Source organism: Siniperca chuatsi, linkage group LG22 (assembly GCF_020085105.1).
Source record: "Siniperca chuatsi isolate FFG_IHB_CAS linkage group LG22, ASM2008510v1, whole genome shotgun sequence".
In the NCBI taxonomy this organism is placed as follows: domain Eukaryota; kingdom Metazoa; phylum Chordata; class Actinopteri; order Centrarchiformes; family Sinipercidae; genus Siniperca; species Siniperca chuatsi.
The window spans coordinates 21,775,385-21,788,251 of NC_058063.1; the positions used below are offsets into that span (position 1 = coordinate 21,775,385).

General features: G+C 42.8%; 1 protein-coding gene across 7 annotated transcripts in view; it reads left to right on the forward strand.

The window, feature by feature from the left end:
• The window catches only part of LOC122870284 (butyrophilin subfamily 3 member A2-like), a 34,520-nt gene that overhangs the window by 12,155 nt on the left and 9,498 nt on the right, over positions 1-12,867 (forward strand). For 2 of the 7 annotated variants that reach the window (XM_044184418.1, XM_044184414.1), the window contains exon 6: positions 6,492-8,193. The exons of 1 other annotated variant lie outside the window; for it this stretch is intronic. In XM_044184418.1, coding sequence (XP_044040353.1) covers positions 6,492-6,577 — 86 coding nt within the window. In that variant the 3' untranslated portion in view covers positions 6,578-8,193. Of the gene's footprint in view, positions 1-1,612; positions 1,955-2,585; positions 2,628-3,613; positions 3,671-4,848; positions 4,921-6,491; positions 8,194-12,867 lie in introns of those variants that run through there. 4 more of the 7 variants (XM_044184417.1, XM_044184420.1, XM_044184422.1 and 1 more) reach the window with 4 other exon arrangements.

A 12,867-nucleotide genomic window follows, 5' to 3' on the forward strand; every position in this document is an offset into this window, starting at 1 on the left:
TGACGGAGCTGAAATTCCTAATCAGGTCCCAGAAGCTGATGGGTGGCCACAGAATTACGGCTCAGCATCGAGTATTAAGTCATAATTATTTATTTAATCAATTTTCTGGTCATTTTCTTTCCCACAAACACAGAGGAGGAACCGAGACACAGAAAAAAGGATAACGTTAAGTAAAAGAAAGTGCTGTCTTTACTGTAACCTGTAATGTACAAGATGTAACTCCTCCTGTCAGTCGTCCTTCAGTCCTACAAGAAACTGTTAAATCTTTAAGCAGTCAGGTGTTAAAGATCCTCAGGTCAGGTATCCACCATGTCTCGCTCTTTCACTCTTCTCTTCATTAAACCAGGCCACTTTTTTAAAAACAGGAAACACACACCTGGCAACTGGTAGAGATGATTTGGTAGAGTTAGTCCCTACTATCCATTCGCAAATCTACTCCAAATAAAGCTAATGCTGCGCAAATCTGCTAGATGAGTTTTTCTAACAACTTCCCCACATCAACGTAAAAGCTGATGATCAGCGTTCTGTTTCCAGCTCCTTCCGTCTGTCCCGATAAGTGGCCAAGAAAAGGAAACAGTTTTAAACAAAACACTTTGCCGCGATAAATGGAGGGATGCATTTTGACTTCTTAAAATATACGTCAACCCTGTTTGTGTTTAAGATTTAGATCATGTTGCTCCTTACAGATAAGGGGCAGTTAATTTGCCCAAAGGTTGAAGCAGCTGTCAGAGAGGACGTCACTTTTGAGTACCACGTTGATCCTGAACGTGATGTGACGCCTGAACAATTTAAATTGAAGTTCAAGTCCAAATTTGTCCTTCTTCACAGATATGGATCTGTTTCTTCTGTTAATCAGGCAGACATTTCATGGACCCAACAACTAATCGGTTAATCGAGAAAATGATCGACAGATTAATCGACAATGAAAATAATCGTCACTTGCGGCCCTAGTTCTGAGTTGCTTTAAGTTCCATAAACAGTTTACAGGAATAGACATACAGCTAAAGGCAGGACAGCAACGTGTCTCTGGGAATTTCTAAACAAATCCAAGTAATGAAAAGGAATACATATCGAATGGGTTCTGTAATAGATGACTTCATATACATGAGGCCTATACATGTTAAAGCACACTGAGGTATAGCAGAAGTTTTAGTGTGTTAAAAGACGAATAGTTGAAAGAAATCAGGTGACAGGAGACTGTAATAACCGTGTTTTAAGTCCTAACTGTGAGAAAGGGTCTCTAGATTTTTTCTTTGGTAAATGCAATACGCTTCTGTAGTTTAAAGTGTCAAACAATAAATCCCAACCGTTTACTCAGACGCTGTGTTTCCACTGTACAGTGACTGTGACTGTTCAGAATAATTGGTACAGATGATTTGGTTGCTATCCATTCCCAGTCTACGCATAAGCAAAGCAGAGCTAAAAACAGAGTCGACGCTGGATTCACATTCATCAGGTGGACACGAACACGACTCCAGCTCGTTTCCCTGTCCCTATAAGTGGCCAAGAAAAGGAAACAAAACACTTTGCCGTGATAAATGGAAGAAAGAATGTATCCAGCCTGTGTGTTTTAGATTACTAGATAAAGGCTTCATCTTGTTTCTCCTTACAGTTATTGGGCAGCTACGTTGCCCAAAGAGCCGGGTTGAATCAGCTGTTGGAGAGGACGTCATTTTGGAGTGCCACGTTGATCCTGAACGTGATGTGACGGCTGGACTATTTAAATTGATGTTCAAGTCCGACTTTGTCCTTGTTTACAGAGATAGAGTTCATTCTTCTGATGATCAGGCACCACAGTTCAAAGACAGAGCGTTTCTTGTCGACAGTTGGAATCTAAGCAAAGGGAAATTTGCAGTGAAAATATCATCATTAATGACAGCCGATGCTGGAACATACACCTGCACTGTTGGAACGGGATCACAGAAAATCTCCTGCAGTATTGATCTCATCATTGGTAAGTAGTACAGTGTACTTTAATTGCTCGACACATGCAGTTGAAAACACCTGTGAACACCTTTGTGTTGAAATTCCCAGAGACCTTGTTCCAGTGATATGCACATAAACGACACATTTTACTGCAATGAATGGATCCATTCGAGAGAAACCGAAGCTGGAAACTGTGTGGCAGTTATTCAGATTCAGTCGTATTTGTTCGTGGACAGAAAAATACACAATATCTTGTTTCTCAGACGAATATGAACGTTTCTCCCTGTGAGAAAAAAAAACTGATCTGCTCTGAACATTTTTTAACGCCTCCTCTTTAGTTTGTAGTGCTTAAAACACACCTTGAATTTTGTATAAAATTGGGACCTATTGTGTGGCCATTTATTAAAGTTACACATGAACTGAGGTTGGTCTTTAAATAAGATAAACGTTTCAGTCTGATCACTTTTGAACAAGATAAGTTAAATCTTTATTGTCCATCAAAGGAAATTAGCTTTAGTCACAGCAACAAAAACTCTCGTCAGGGTAGGAAATGCAACATTAGTCTTGGTGAGTCCAGCTAACCCAGTACATATGTGAAAATGTGAATTATTTGTAACGTGTTAAAAGTATTTTAACTCTTAAACACAATTTTTCAACAGATCCAGAAGAGAATAGCACCAAAGGAAATCAGATTGATGGCGGTAAGTAAATATCTGGAGCAGATATATGCAGATATAAATCCTCCTGTCATTCGTCCTTCATTCCTACAAGAAACTGTTTAAGGTGTTGAAGCAGCTTCTGCTGGGGGGGTTGAGTTTGTTCAGGAGGACAGTTGTACCTTTATCAGAGTGGTCTGAGATGACAGATGAGTTCATGATGTGTTATACTGGCTTCCTGTCAAAATAAGGATTGAATTCCTCTAATTAGTTCAGAGTTTAAGACTTGTGGTGACGAGCTTTTGCTCTCCTGCCTTGTACATTATAGAACAGTCTCCCTCTGAAGGTCAGATCAGCGTTTTAAAACGTCATCTCAAAACACATTTCATCTCAAAGGCATGCTATTGATGATGCCCTTGCCGTGATTTGTTCTTATTCTTTAACAGTTTGCTTGTCTTTAATTTAAAGCAGCTAGAATTGATATTTTTACAATAACAGTGTTTCAAATGACGATGTGACGATGTGAAAGGGCTCGCTTGCAGTTATGAACCTACAGCGAATTGTGTTTTTAGCTGAAATTAAACACAGGAGTAATTCATAGTCTGGATGCCATGACAGCAAACGCACTGCTACTGTTGGTTTCTCAGACGAATATGAACGTTTCTCCCTGTGAGAAAAAAAACTGATCTGCTCTGAACATTTTTTAACGCCTCCTCTTTAGTTTGTAGAGCTTAAAACACACCTTGAATTTTGTATAAAATTGGGACCTATTGTGTGGCCATTTATTAAAGTTACACATGAACTGAGGTTGGTCTTTAAATAAGATAAACGTTTCAGTCTGATCACTTTTGAACAAGATAAGGTAAATCTTTATTGTCCATCAAAGGAAATTAGCTTTAGTCACAGCAACAAAAACTCTCGTCAGGGTAGGAAATGCAACATTAGTCTTGGTGAGTCCAGCTAACCCAGTACATGTGTGAAAATGTGATTTATTTGTAACGTGTTAAAAGTATTTTAACTCTTAAACACAGATTTTTCAACAGATCCAAAAGAGAATAGGAGCCCAGGAAATCCGACTGACAATGGCGGTAAGTAAATATCTGGAGCAGATATATGCAGATATAAATCCTCCTGTCATTCGTCCTTCATTCCTACAAGAAACTCTTTAAGGTGTTGAAGCAGCTTCTGCTGGGGGGGTTGAGTTTGTTCAGGAGGACAGTTGTACCTTTATCAGAGTGGTCTGAGATGACAGATGAGTTCATGATGTGTTATACTGGCAGTAACTTTTGAACAAGATAAGGTAAATCTTTATTGTTGATGAAAGGAAATTAGCTTTAGTCACAGCAACAAAAGTGCAATGGCTTCATGCAGCACCAAGAAACCCAACAACTGTTAGAACTAGGCTTGAGGTTAGTAACAGTGTCACTATAGTTTGTCCACCAGAGAGTACTGACAATGTATCTTGGTCACAATTCCTTAAGAAAGCCAAATGTAATGAATCTGAATCAAGAGATGTTTGGTTAAAAAATTACTAACTTAGACTAGCGCCATCATCAGGTTTAAATTTAAATTTGTCTAATACTTTGGTTTCTGACCAAATCCCTGCAAAAACTCATGACATCCCATCATCCTCAGCTGAACTTTGTGTTTAGTGCTCAACACATGTTAGCATGCTGATGTTAGCATTTAGCTCAAAGCACCACTGTGCCGAAGTACAGCTTTTATTCCCACACTGTATCGGTCACATGCAGGCCTACATTTAAATACTTTATATTCTGCTGGTTCCGTTTGTGTGTAACGTATGCAAGAATTACACTAATGGAAACACTATAATTTCAAACATTTCTAAAACTGACTGAAAGACTTCAATATATTTGGCGTGCCGGCCCATATAAAGGGCAGATGATGTTACTTGGCACTGGAAAACTTTAAAAGGGATGTAGAAACAAAATACTTAACTAAACATTAATGTAAGATTTCTGAGTTACTGCTGACATCACAGTTCACCTATGGGCAGCCATACATACCGATGAGCGCACCGAATGTTATAGAATGTCATACCGCACAACTATACCTCTGTATGCTCAGCCCGATCGACAAAAGGCATGTTTTCTTGCTTCCCTTCCTCTCACCAAAAGCCTGCAGGGCCGGGCTGCAGCCCCCTGCAAGGGAGCAGCTGGTATAGAAACTGGATGGATGAACAGATCAATGTAATATTGGAAGTGTGCAGTAAAGCGCTAACATTAACATCTCCTTATTCTTTCAGGTGGTGATCACAATACATATGTCACTGGCAGTGTCATTGGCATTGGCATTGCTGTGGTGTTGTGGCTGTGCCGTAAGTCATACATTTCTCTACTTTTTTATTATTATACTTAACCTGTTAAATTTCCTGTCAAAGAGACACTCAGCACCAAGTTTTGGTTGAAATTTTGTTGCACCTCAAACAATATCACTGACAGTTGTGGTCAGTGAACAGAATACATCAGGCACCAATGCAGAAACCGTAGAACTTAGGTTCACTGTGGTGTACATGTCATTGTGCCTTTCACTCGTTTCAAGTCTTAGTTACATAACCTCAACAATACCTCAACTACACCATAGTTGCCATGTGTGGATGTTGTTGAAATAAAAATGTAAAAACCCCAAAACATTTACATAAAAACCCATAATTGAATGTTATCCAGGTTTTTGCAGAATCAGTGTTCTGCCTGAGGAAGATAACTCTTCATCACTGCTGCAAGGTGAAAACTTTAACCAGTGGAAGTCAGCAAAAACATTATTTTCAGCTGGTGTTACGTCTTTAGAGATGCACTTCCTGGTTTGATTTCAGTGCCCAATAGTGCGCCCACATCACTAAATGTACCCCCATCTCACGGTTGATGCTTTGAAACTCAAACTGCATCTCATCACTCACATCCACCCACATCCTGAACACATCTACCAGTTGTGTTCTCCATATTTGGCCAAAAGAAGGTGCATTTCCCTTCATTTAGTATAACCTTTAAAATGGGACAGCTTGTCTACTTGTTGAAATACAATGAAATATTTGGTCTCAAAATGTGAACCTAAATGTAGTTTACAGTTGGGTTACTAAACATTTCCAGTGAGCTGGGAGGAAATTTGAGGCCATGGAGGAGCTATAAAACTAACCTGGGGGTGGCGACCCCTACAGGGGGGTCACAAGATTATTCGGAGGATTTGCAAGATGATTACTGGGGTATGAAATGAGGAAATAACTAAATTCTGCTGCATAAAGTTCCATTTTATTTAATAGAATCCAATCGAATATTGTCTCTCCAGTGCAGGAAATGATAGTTTAAGTTAAAAACGATAAACACAAAAAGGTTTTAAAAATGCTTCACAGATCACCGACATCACAGTAAATGAGTTGCAAACTGGGAGGAGCTATTTTGGAAAATTTAAAATGTATTTCTCACACACAATGTGACGCACAGTTGGAGCACTTGCAGTGCTTGGATGGGCGATAAACTCTCTCGGTTGATTCATCGAATCATCGAGGATGAAAACCTGCGTCAGCCAGCACTGCACAGAACGTTCTTCTGCCTGCACTGTCACCATTTGCTCTCACGTTAAATGTCATGTAAATAAAATACTCAAAATGAGACAGAAGAATGAGTTTGGCTAAATGATGTACTTAATGGAGGGAATCTCCCCAAATGCAAAACACTCTGTTAAATCAAAAAATAAATGATAAAAGCTTTATTTACATAATTAAAAACCAACATGTATTAACGGCACACTGGTCTTTGAACCCAGGATCAAAACTAGAACAGGTTTGACCTCGAAGAAGACTGATGTGCGATTGATAACGAAACAGTTTGCCTTGAATTTTTTTGGGATTTCATTACCTGCCTTCTAAACAGCTCTCACCTTATCTTCTCACAGAAAGACAAGAAAACAACCAAAACGTGGCTCCGGATGCGAATGAGTTGAATGCTCCGTTGAACGCTCCAGATGAGAGCAACGGGTGAAGCGGGAACATCTGTGGTATTAAAGTCCAGTCTCTGGCTGTTCTTTGACTACCTGCCAAAAGTACCTTTAGAAAAACACTCCAGTGGGCCTAAAACTTTACAAAAGCTCAGGAAATGAAGACGATGCAATGTGAAATTGTATAAAGAAAAGATATGTGAATGTTACTTTTTAAAAAGGGCACTCCACTGATCTTACACATGTAGTTTAGTTAACTAGTACTACTCAGCCTGTCAAAATTAGGGGTTTAATGGTCTGTGCGTTCGTCCGGTTCGGTATGCAACTTCCTCGGTTCGGTACGCCCTGTGACCCAAACAGTTGCTGTCACAATAGTCTATTTATGTCTATGTACTTGCACACGCTGAACAGAAATTCTGGGGCGGGAGTGGCAGCTGTTGTCAGCTGTAGCATGCTACTCGGGTTAGACCTGTTAGCCAAGCTCATGAAGTGACGCTGCCTCCGAAAGCAGAGACACACAAGAGAGACCTGAGCTGGAGGATCCTCCATGACATTTAGATCCACTGTATGGGAGCATTGCGGTTTCCCTGTTAGTTACACTGAAAATGAAGAAAGATTAGTAAAAAAACCGAATGCCAACACTGTTCAGCTCAAGTCGTCTACTGTATGTCTGCGGAAACATGGAAACATGCTCATTCACGACGGCATCACCCGAATGTGTCGATTAGCGAAACGAGAACAGACTGGAAGGAGAGTCCTTCTCCCCACAGCGTTCGGGCAGCCTCTCACTGCAGGTTCAGTGATGTTGCCAAAGCAACAGCTAATGCTATAGAGTGTTTATCACTGCGCGTATGTGACCGTACTCGGCCGTAGAGAAGGATTTAAGCATATGGTGTATAAGTGCTTAAGCCCGCTACAGTGTGCCTTAACATGTCCATTTTAGTCAGCCCGTTGTGCTGCCCTGCATAAATGAGCGCAGGCTGCAGTTGTGCAAGAATTATCAACTCGACCGGCAGTTGAGTTCAGCTCTGATAGATGGACGCCCAGGGCTACAGAGCCGGCCCTCGTCATCACTTCTTTGACAATATGCCATTATTTGAGTGCCTTAACTGTTACAGTAAGAATTATGGCCAAAGAGCCACTGTTAAAATAAATAAATTAGAAAATATTGTTTTCAAAATATTTTTTGTTTTCTCTGCTGTACCGAAAACATACTGAACTGTGACCTAAAAAAACGAGGTACACCGAACCGTGATTTTTTTTTTTTACAGTTACACATCTAGTGAAAACAGTTATAATCTCTTCTGTGGGTCTGGGGGGGCTTTCTTAAATTTGAAAAAATAACCATGATGATGTCCCCGCCCCCTCCCCCCCAACATTATGAAAGTGCAACACTAAATCGGTGGAGTGCACCTTTAAACATCCGTGTAAAAAGTCAATACTTCATCCAAATGTATTTTTTGTATCAATTATTTTATCATCCCCTTTAACTAAAGCTACTAAAATTGTTTGAGCATTGAAGTCTTTTTTGACATTATATTATTATAAATGTATGAATATGTAATGTTTTACTGGAGGGTACTTATATGGCCAAATGTTTCTGCACTTTTGTATTTTTATATCAACGGGCCATTGATTTTAAATAAATAATAGATTCAAATATACTGTTCTCCGAAGTTTTCTTACAAATATGCATTGTGCGAAAGAGACTGGGCAAAGAAACAGCCCCAGACCATCACACTGCCACCACCATATTTTACTGTTGGTATGATGTTCTTTTTCTGAAATGCGGTGTTACTTTTATGCCAGATGTAACGGGACACACACCTTCCAAAAAGTTAAACTTTTGTCTCGTCAGTCCACAGAGTATTTTCCCAAAAATCTTGAGGATCATCAAGATGTTTTCTGGCAAAAATGAGACGAGCCTTAATGTTCTTTTCGCTCAGCAGTAGTTTTCGTCTTGGAGCTCTGCCATGCAGGCCATTTTTGCCCAGTCTCTTTCTTATGGTGGAGTCATGAACACTGACCTTAACTGAGGCAAGTGAGGCCTGCAGGTCTTTGGATGTTGTTGTGGGGTCTCTGAATGGCTGAAGAAGAACAAAATGAAGACTATGGAGTGTCCTAGTCAAAGTCCTGACCTGAATCCTATTGAGATGCTGTGGCATGACCTTAAAAAGGCAGTTCATGCTCGAAAACCCTCCAAATGTGCCTGAATTACAACAATTCTGCAAAGATGAGTGGGCCAAAATTCCTCCACAGCGTTGTAAAAGACTCATTGCAAGTTATCGCAAACGCTTGATTGCAGTTATTGCTGCTAAGGGTGGCCCAACCAGTTATTAGGTTTAGGGGGCAATCACTTTTTCACACAGGGCCATGTAGGTTTGGTTTTCCCTTAATAATAACAACCTTCATTTAAAAACTGCATTTTGTGTTTACTTGTGTTATCTTTGACTAATATTTAAATTAGTTTGATGATCTGAAACATTTAAGTGTGACAAACATGCAAAAAAATAAGAAATCAGGAAGGGGGCAAAAACTTTTTCACACCACTGTATATGCATAGTTGGCATCTTTGAGCCGTAACAAACGTGTTGTCTGAATTTGCTTCCTTTACAACATTTGCAAAGTTATTTGCTGGTGCATTACTACATTTCGTGGCATGTTACCGCCACCAACTGTCTGATTAGTAGAAGGTGTGAAGCTGAGGGATGTCCTATACACTTTGATCAGTGTTAAACACAAGTTACCAGTGAATGTGGTCAGACTGTGAATGATGCTGGTGCATGATTGATACGGTTTCCAAATAGTATTCCAAAGGATTCCTCAAAGCGTACAGTCCCATCCAACTATCGGCCAATAACCTGTCTCTCCACAACATGGAAGCTCATGTCAGGCATCATCGCGGCTAAGATAAGTGGGCACATGGATCAATACATGAGCAAAGCACAGAAGGGCATCGGCAAAGAAACCAGAGGAGCCAAACACCAACTCCTGGTTGACAGAACAGTCGCCCAAGACTGCAGAGCCCGACACACCAACCTGTGCACTGCCTGGATTGATTACAAGAAAGCATATGACTCAATGCCACACACACACATGGATCACTGAATGCTTGGAGATGTACAACATCAACAGGACTCTAAGAGACTTCATTGCAAACTCGATGAGGTTGTGGAAATCCACCCTTGAGGCAAATGGCAAGCCACTTGCACAAGTGTCCATCAAATGTGGCATATACCAAGGAGATTCTCTGTCCCCACTGCTGTTCTGCATTGGTCTGAACCCCCTCAGCCAAATAATCAACAAGACTGGCTATGGATACCGACTCAGGAATGGGGCCACCATCAGTCACCTCCTCTACATGGATGACATCAAGCTATACGCTAAGAGCGAGCGGGACATCGACTCACTGATCCACACCACCAGGATCTACAGCTCTGACATTGGGATGTCATTCGGGCTTGAGAAGTGCAGTCGAATGGTGACAAAGAGAGGGAAGGTAGTCCACACAGAAGGGGTCTCACTCCCAGAAGGAACAATAGCAGACATTGAGGATGATTACAAGTTGGAATACTTGGAATACCACAGGCAAATGGCAATCTTGAAGAGGTAAAAAGGAAAACAGCAACGGCCAAATACCTCCAACGAGTAAGGCGAGTCCTAAGAAGTCAGCTCAATGGCAAGAACAAGTCCCAGGCAATAAACAGCTACGCCCTGCCAGTGATCAGATACCCTGTGGGAATAATAAGGTGGCCAAAGGAATAGATACAGACCACAGACGTTAAGACGCGAAAGCTCCTCACCATGCATGGAGGGTTCCACCCCAAATCCAGCACCCTGAGACTATACGCTAGCCGTAAGGAAGGCAGGGAAAGCATACATGGAGCGCCATAACCAAGTGGCTGGCATAGTGTACAGGAACATCTGCACGGAGTATGGACTGGAAGCCCCGAGGTCAAAGTGGGAAACACCTCCAAAGGTGATAGAGAATGACCGAGCCAAGATCCCGTGGGACATCCAAATACAGACTGACAGAATGGTAATGGCGAACCAACCAGACATCGTGGTGGTGGACGAACAGCAGAGGAAAGCCATTGTGGTTGACGTGGCAATACCAAATGATGATGATGATGGCAACATCAGGAAAAAGGAACATGAGAAACTAGAGAAGTACCAAGGGCTCAGAGAAGAGCTGGAGAAGGCTTGGAAGGTGAAGGCGACAGTGGTGCCCGGGGTCATCGGAGCACTCGGGACAGTGACCCCCAAACTGGAGGAGTGGCTACAGCAGATACCTGGAAGAACACCAGACATCTCAGTCCAGAAAAGTGCAGTACTAGGAACAGCAAAGATACTGTGCAGAACCCTCAAGCTCCCAGGCCTCTGGTAGAGGACCCGAGCTCGAAGGAAGACTCCACCCGTGGAGAGTGAAGGAGATAGATAGATAGATAGATAGATAGATAGATAGATAGATAGATAGATAGATAGATAGATATAAAAACTTTGTCCTTCACCCTCCCAGGCCTCTGGTAGAGGACCCGAGCTCGAAGGATGAGACCACCCGCGGAGGGTGAAGGACAAAGTTTTTATATCTATCTATCTATCTATCTATCTATCTATCTATCTATCTATCTATCTATCTATCTATCTATCTATCTATCTCCTTCACTCTCCACGGGTGGAGTCTTCCTTCGAGCTCGGGTCCTCTACCAGAGGCCTGGGAGCTTGAGGGTTCTGCGCAGTATCTTCGCTGTTCCCAGTACTGCACTCTTCTGGACCGAGATGTCTGGTGTTCTTCCAGGGATCTGCTGTAGCCACTCCTCCAGTTTGGGGGTCACTGCCCCGAGTGCTCCGATGACCACGGGCACCACTGTCGCCTTCACCTTCCAGGCCTTCTCCAGCTCTTCTCTTAGCCCTTGGTACTTGTCTAGTTTCTCATGTTCCTTTTTCCTGATGTTGCCATCGCTTGGTATCGCCACATCAACCACAACGGCTTTCCTCTGCTGTTTGTCAACCACCACGATGTCAGGCTGGTTCGCCATTACCATTCTGTCAGTCTGGATCTGGAAGTCCCACAGGATCTTGGCTCGGTCATTCTCTACCACCTTTGGAGGTGTTTCCCACTTTGACCTCGGGGTTTCCAGTCCATACTCAGTGCAGATGTTCCTGTACACTATGCCAGCTACTTGGTTATGGCGCTCCATGTATGCTTTTCCTGCCAGCATCTTACACCCTGCAGTTATGTGCTGGATTGTCTCAGGGGCCTCTTTGCACAGCCTACACCTTGGGTCTTGTGCTCAGGGCCTGCTCCTGTGCAGCCATGATGAGTGCCTCTGTGCTGTCCTTCAATCCAGACCGCTCTAGCCATTGGTGGGGCTTCTTGATATCAGCCACTTCAGTTATGTTCCGGTGGTACATCCCATGTAGGGGTTTGTCCTCCCATGATGGTCCTTCCTCCAGCACGTCTTCCTCTGTTCTCCATTGCCTGAGACATTCCCTGAGCACGTCATCTGTTGGGGCCTTATCTTGGATGTACTTGTGGATCTTGGATGTTTCATCCTGGATAGTGGCTCTCACACTCACTAGTCCACGGCCGCCTTCCTTACGGCTAGCGTACAGTCTCAGGGTGCTGGATTTGGGATGGAACCCTCCATGCATGGTGAGGAGCTTTCCGTCTTAACGTCTGTGGTCTGTATCTCCTCCTTTGGCCATCTTATTATTCCCGCAGGGTATCTGATCACTGGCAGGGCGTAGCTGTTTATTGCCTGGGCTTTGTTCTTGCCATTGAGCTGACTTCTTAGGACTTGCCTTACTCGTTGGAGGTATTTGGCCGTTGCCGTCTTCCTTGTTGCCTCTTCGAGGTTGCCATTTGCCTGTGGTATTCCAAGGTACTTGTAACCATCCTCAATGTCTGCTATTGTTCCTTCTGGGAGTGAGACCCCTTCTGTGTGGACTACCTTCCCTCTCTTTGTCACCATTCGACTGCACTTCTCAAGCCCGAATGACATCCCAATGTCAGAGCTAAAGATTGTCATAATCAATCCAGGCAGTGCACAGGTTGGTGTGTCGGGCTCTGCAGTCTTGGGTGACTGTTCTGTCAACCAGGAGTTGGTGTTTGGCTCCTCTGGTTCCTCTGCCAATGCCCTTCTGTGCTTTGCTCATGTATTGATCCATGTGTCCACTTATCTTAGCCGCGATGATGCCTGACATGAGCTTCCATGTTGTGGAGAGACAGGTTATTGGCCGATAGTTGGATGGGACTGTACCCTTTGCGGGATCCTTCAGGATCAGGATTGTGCGCCCTTCGGTAAGCCATTCAGGGTGCGTCCCATCTCTT